The sequence below is a fragment of the Chaetura pelagica genome, unplaced genomic scaffold, assembly GCF_000747805.2.
Source record: "Chaetura pelagica isolate M959 unplaced genomic scaffold, ChaPel_1.0 scaffold107, whole genome shotgun sequence".
NCBI lineage: Eukaryota > Metazoa > Chordata > Aves > Apodiformes > Apodidae > Chaetura > Chaetura pelagica.
Window position 1 is genome coordinate 750,037 of NW_009953979.1, and position 7,051 is coordinate 757,087.

Below are 7,051 nucleotides of genomic sequence, written 5' to 3' on the forward strand. Positions count from 1 at the left end.
CACTGGGACAGGCTGCCCAGGGAGGCTGTGGAGTCCCCTTCTCTGGAGATATTCAAGACCTGCCTGGATGCAGCCCTGAGTAATGTGTTCCAGGGGATCCTGATTTAGAGGGGGAATTGGACTAGGTGGTCTCTAGAGGTTCCTTCCAGCTCTGACAATTCTGTGATTCTTCCCACTGGAGAGGACCTGGGGGTTGATGGGAGGCAACAACAGACCATCCTCTCACCTGTTGGTGAAGACCTTGCTGTAGTTGAACACCTGGATCTCCAGGATCTCGTTCCCATCAATGCTGCTTCCCACTGGCCAGCGGAAGGTCTGTGGAGAGAGGATGGGAGGGACATGTCAGGCTTGGCTTAGGGAGCTGCTGCAGAGCCCATGGGGATGGAGCTGAAATGACCAGGGAAATAAGCTAACCACCCCAACTATCCAGATGACCACGAAAAAAAGGCCAATAAGCCTAATTTTTTTTCCCAGCAAAAAGGTCAGTCAGGACTGTTCTACAGGAGTCTCATGAAGAATGCGTCTCAGTGCCAAACATTTTGTATATATAATATGACTACAAATACACATTGTATAAAAGTGGATATATTTTTCAATTTTATACACATTTTACATTAATGCATCTGTGTGTTTACGCATAAACAAAAACCCCATATGTATATTTATAACAATAACTTTAATCTGTGGGGATTTTTGCTCCCCAAGGCAAGAAGTACCTCTGCCAGGAGAAACCACCTGAGCTGCCTTCAGTTTTCTGAGTCTCCTCTGGCCTCCCAAAGCCAAGCACAGCCCATGGCCATGTGGGATGGGAACGTGAGGCCCCAGAGGTGGAGGCAGAGGGTTGAGCCCTGCTTCTCTGACAGTCTTGGAAGGAAAGAGCTTATCAAGCAACTTCAACAGGAAGAAATCAGTGACTCTTCAGAAACATGCCAACACTTGGGTTTTTAAGCTATTTTTATGTTTTCTGCAGTGAGTCAAGGAAGCAAATGGGAAAAAACCAAAAACAAAAACAAAAACCACAGCCAAAACAAAAAACCTGGAATATAAAAGAAAACTTGCAAGGGCTCAATGACAGTGGTATCATTTTTGTTACGGTCTGGCCCTACACCACATTCTGCAGCCACAGTTACTTTGAGCTCTCCTTCCCATGGCTTGGATGGTCCATCAGTCAGCACCAGTAGGTAGATAAATGTAATCAGCAATCCCAAGATTAATTACAAGCTGCCTGCTCCCTCCTGCCATCATCATGCCTCTCTGGCCCAAGAGGTTGTCCTCGCTGGCTGCTCCTCAACACGTGTAGGTTGAGATTCACCAGGTGCTCCTGCCTCCAGCCTCTCCTCTCCAACACAGCCCTCAGACATGCTGGTGAAGGGGACAGAGTCCACCATGTCACAAGGGCAGCAGCAGCTCACCAACCTCCCACAATGTTCTGGATGTTGAACTGGGGTCCCATCTGTTGCCTATAGCTTCACCTGGGCAAAGGACACACCATCCTGCCTTACAGCAGGAGGTGACGTGGGCAGTGTCTGCCCAGAGATGGATGAGACCAGAACTTACACCTTCTCCATGGGAAGACTTCACTTTTAACAGCAGGGGTAGTTTACTATGGGACTAGTTGCTCTGCCAAGATCAGGACTTCTGGTTGCTTCTGAGATGGAGACAGAAAGCCCAAATTCAAGAGACATGACTTCTGCATGGATCATAGAGTCACAAAAGGGTTCAGGTTGGAAGGGACATTAAAAACTATCTAGTCCAATCCCCCTATAATGAGTGTGGCTACCAAGGTAAGGTACAGAAATAATAGAATCTCAGATTAGTTTGGACTGGAAGGGACCTTAAAGATCATATAGTCCCAACCCCCTGCCATGGGCAGGGACACCTCCCACCAGATCAGGTTGCTCCAAGCCCCATCCAACCTGGCCTTCAACACTGCCAGGGATGGGGCAGCCACAGCTGCTCTGGGCAACCTGGACCACTGTCTCACCACCCTCACAGCAAAGAATTTCTTCCTCAGATCTCAGCTCAGTCTCCCCTCTTGCTGCTTGAAACTGTTCCACCTCAACCCATCACTCCTGCCCTTGTCAAATGTCCCTCCCCAGCTAAAGATGTGCAGGCACCCTCCCTCAACTAGATGTTTGTCAGGCAGCAAAATAAACAATCTGGAAAGCGTGGTGGCCTGGAAAGGCTCCCAGGGTCCCACTGAACAGCCTTGCTGACAGCTTTCCCCACCAAGCAGCTCATCAGGGGATACTCATCCCACAGCCCATCAGCTGCTGCTGCTGCAGCAAAGCCCATGGGGGACCAGGAAGCAATGGATGGCATGGAGGAGTGAGCTCCCATCTGCTGTGCTCTGCAATGTGCTGTGTTAGACAACAGAATCAGTTTTTGTCAGAAATGTCCTTAAGACTGAGTCCAACCAGCACTGCCAAGGCCACCACTAAACCATGTCCCTCAGCACCACAGCTACAGGGCTTTGAAATCCCTCCAGGGATGGGGACTCCACCCCTGCCCTGGGCAGCCTGGGCCCATTTCTTGGGCACTTCTTGCTCCTGTGCCTGAACAAATACTTGCATGCTTCCTGGTCCAGAGGGACCCACAGATCTGGAGCCACTAATGCAACTTACTTTAAAGCACTTGGTGTTTTACCTAAAACCTGGGGATGCAATGCAGGGTTCCATTTTCTCCTGTCAGAAATCACAGAATCCCAGAATGGTTTGGGTTGGAATGGACCTTAAAGACCACCTAGTTCCAATCCCCTGCCATGGACCCCACTAGACCAGGTTGCTCCAAGCCCCAACCAACCTGACCTTGAATACTTCCAGGAAAATCAGACTTTCATGGTCTAGTAGTCCCTGATTTCTTAGGGCTGGGTTTCAGAACAGGGCTCAGATATTAATTTTGCTGCATATCCCCTGGATTTGGCTATGAAGATGGTCTTGGTTCAGGGATTAAAATCAGGGTTGGGATTTTACCACCTTGTCTTAGATGTTTAGAAGTTACCTCTCTGAATCATAGAACAGTTTGGATGGGAAGGGAACTTTAAAGGCCATCTAGTCCAACCCCCTGCAGTGAGTAGGGACATCTTCAACTAGATCAGAGCCAGGGAGGTGACTCTACCCCTCTGCTCTGGTGAGACCCCACCTGGAATACTGTGTACAGCTCTTGTGCCCTCAGCACAAGAAAGATATAGACCTGTTGGAAAGGGTCCAGGGAAGGGCCACCAAGATGATCAGAGGGCTGGAGCACCTCTGCTATGAAGACAGATGAGAGAGTTGGGGCTGTTCAGCCTGGAGAAGAGAAGGCTCTCGGGAGACCTTATAGCACCTCTCAGTACTTGAAAGGGGCCTACAGGAAAGTTAAACTCATTCAGTTAAAACCATCACCCCATGTCTCATCACTACAGGCCCTGTTGCAAAGTCTGTCCCCAGATCAACACCCCTCATCTGGGCTCTTCATCACTGGAGAACCTCAGGCACATCTTGGGTACAAACCAAGCTGTGGCTCACCTTTGGCAGGAGTTACACTCTCTTTATCCTTCCTGGATCGACTGTCCAGCCATGACTTTATGCCTCAGATGAAAGGAGGGCACCAAGCTCTGCAACCTGGCCAAAATCCACCCCCCCAAAAAAGGGCCAGTCTCTGTGCTTATCTCTCTGAGTTACAGCCTTGGCAGAAAACTCTGCTCAAAGGAACTGGGTGATAAGGTTTTTCTTCCAACATACATATTTTTCGATTATTATTCTCTTTTAAGCCTGGAATGGACTATTACAGCCTGACCTCTTCAACAACCCAGTTCATAGATTTTTTGTGTTTTGCTCAGTGGTTCCTAAATCAAAAGCAGATACAGCTTGTAGCTCAGGCAGAACACATTTTTAGCAGGAAAAAAAAACCACACCAACCAAATACAACAACAACACTCCCAGAATTCAATCAGCAACATTTAATTACAGTTCCAGGTAAGTGGTTTCCACAGCTGATTGCCCTCAGAGATAAACGTTCGTGCCCTAATTCTGCTTTGAATTGATGGGCTTCAGCTCCCTCAGCTCTATCTTCTTGCACCAAGCTGAGGTGCCTCCTAAACTCTTTCATTTGGCTTTTCAAATGGTGTTCCTTGCTGCCTGTGGGGATGCACCACCTTTGGCTCAAGCCAATTCTCCCTTTGCAACAGGGAGAGGCAAATCAATGTCACTGGCCCAGGTTATGCACCTCCAGGAAGGAAGCTGGAGATGGGGATCCTGCTCAAAGCACCCAGCACAGTATCAAGCAAGTTTGCAGATGACTCCAAGGTAAATGGAGCAGTTGACTCTCCTGAGAGGTGGGATGGCATCCAGAGGGACCTCGACAGGTTGGAGAAGTGGGTCCATGAGAACCTCATGAGGTCCAACAAGGCCAAATGCAAGGTCCTGCATGTGGGTCAGGGCAACCCCAAGCAGAAATCCAGGCTGGGTGGAGAAGGGATGGAGAGGAGATGTAATGGAGGCATCCACAAGCACACAGGGATTTGCTAAGAATGAATATTTATTCCAATCAACACCATTTAGTGCTCTGATGAATCAAAAATAACATCCCAGATCTGGATGTCAGTCGGAAATACACTACAGCACAGCTACTTAAGGATCCCCAAGCTTTCTTTTCATTAGTCTTAACATGGATAATAACAGTCCCACAGCTGGGGCAGCATCTCTGAGTGCCACTGTTGACAGCCAAGTTGATAGCAAGCAGCTCTCAGCACAGGGCTCAGTACCATCCTGAAAGCCCACAGGATGTTCTCCCTGATTCCTTCCCATCAGGAATCACCAGCAGCACTGGTCCAGGAGTGCATCCATCCCTCTGGCACTGCTGGGGGCTGGGGCTGATCCTGAAGCCTTCCCTGCCTTTTTTTTCCTCACTGGTTTTCTTGTGAAAAGCCTTTGTAAAAGCCCTGTGTAAAGCCAAGGAAGTGGTATCTGGGTTTATCTGGTTTTGTTTATGAAAGGGGGAAAAAGAAGGATGGAGGCAGAGAAATGTCTTGGCTGGATGGAGAAGCCAGGCATTCCAGTGGGACAGCTTCAAGGGAGCTGGGAAAGGGCAGCTCTGCAAGCCCTGTCAACCCTTTTAAAGCCAAGTTCCCCCCTCTTTAAGTCATGTCACCCCTTTTTCTGCAGCACCTAGGAGTCTTGGCTGGATGATGCTCCTGCCTGTCACCTCCAAGCCTGATCAAGAAGGGGCATTTCCAGATGTTTTTAAGGGTATTTCCAGGGTCATTTCCAGATGTTGTAGTTCTGAGCCTTGGCTTTTCTGACAGCAGCATTTATGCCTGTCCTGGTCCCTTCAGGAGAGACTGAATCCAGGCAAGGAAAACCACACAGGACTCATCCATGCTCTCCATGCCCAGCACCATTTCTGGTGTCACATCCCCTTCCTTGGGTGCCTTAGGGGCAGCCACAGACAAGCCCCTTCAAGAAGAAACCCTTTGGAGTGCAGGTAGAACACAATGCTGCTGTTTCTGATCAAGTAGACTAAAGGCATAGGGCTGTAGCCACCCTCTGGAATAGCCAGCAGCTCATCTTTGCCAAGCTCTGAAGAAGCACAGCTCTTGCATAATTCATTAAAGAATGAATTAAAAATAATTGCAAAAGAAATTGAGTGAAACCAAACAAATGAAACCACTAGGGCAGCCGAAATTCAGCCCGGTCCTCATGAATGTTAAGGGGTGGTAGGAAAACTGATGTCCTTGTTACCTCAAAAACCCCTTTGGCTTTACAGGAGCTTAATGTGAATTTTTGGCAGGGAGGAAGCATTGTCTTCATCCTCACCCCATTTCTTGTCCTCTCACAGAAGAAACAGATCAGTCAGCTCAGCTTCAAAACCCACATGGGCAATGAGACATCCCCTCATCCAAATCACACAACCCCACACACACATACAAAGGTACCATTTTACACCATTTTGAGGGGAAAACAGGAGGAAATAGGGGAATTTCTGAGCTTCTTGTTCAGAGTGTCCCTGCAGGGCTTTCACCCCCCTCCCCAGCCCCACCATGCATCCCAGTCTGCTCATGGCAAAACCTTGTAGAATGGAGCAATCACCTGCCCAGGGCTGAGCTGGCACCCCCTGATCCAGCTCCAACCATCAGGGCTCACCAAGAAGACACCTCCATTTTGTACATCACAAGCTTTACCAACAGGAGCTGGGATGCTCAGAGAGGGGCTGGGATGCTCCAAGACTGCTGTGCAGCACAAAGCACTCTGACGAGCTGGTGTCTGGCATCCCAGCAAGCCTGGCCCAGCAGAGAAGGATCTCCTCATGCACACCCACAAGGATTTTTGAGACACAGGCAGCTCCACTGGTGCACATCTCCTTGGTTGTTATTCCCATCAGTTATTATACTAACAAATTGCTGCCTCCAGATCTATGGAAACCTGCACGCTGCTAACAATTGCAGCTTCCCCCCACCTGCCTCAGCTTGGTAGGAAGGTGGTTGGAGTCTTATTTCCAGCTTCCTTCTTGCTGTGCCTCACCAATTCCATGCAACCCGGGTGGCAGAAGCCCACACCAGGGGCTTCCTCTGCTCATTAATCCTCCCTGGAAGCTTAGGGGAGCTGGAGATTAAGCTCTTCCCCTAAAACCTGGAGCAAGGACTAACCCATGCCAGGGCTGTGGAGGGGCAAGGAGCAGATGGGCAGGATCCTGGCTGCACCAGCTGGGACCACCACAGGTCCCACCACCAGCTGGGATTTATCATCCTACAAAAACATCCCATGCCCAGAACTGGAATGAAACCTTATTTTCTGAAAGTGGAAAAAGCTTTGGAAAGCAATCAACAATTTAAAGATCTGAATGCTCCTGCTAGGATTCCGTATTCTCCAGCCCCTGGGAGTGAGTTATCTTCTACAGGAAAAATGAAGCAATCAGAGGAAACATCCACTCATTTTTGAAAGCCTATTTCCATTTTGAATGCAACTTCTTAACAGCTCCTCTTTTCCCTGCCTGTGTGGGTGACCTTACTTCAATCAGCACTGGAAGTTTTCTCTGTAACTGCTGGAGAAAAAAATTCTAAAGCCACATAAAA

At 48.9% G+C, this 7,051-nt stretch overlaps 1 protein-coding gene across 1 annotated transcript in view; it reads right to left on the reverse strand.

Annotated features, from left to right (window-relative positions):
* OTOF (otoferlin) overlaps positions 1-7,051 on the reverse strand; it is a 106,105-nt gene that overhangs the window by 83,662 nt on the left and 15,392 nt on the right. Inside the window, 1 exon segment of the mRNA XM_010002208.1 lies at positions 227-315. Coding sequence (XP_010000510.1) covers positions 227-315 — 89 coding nt within the window.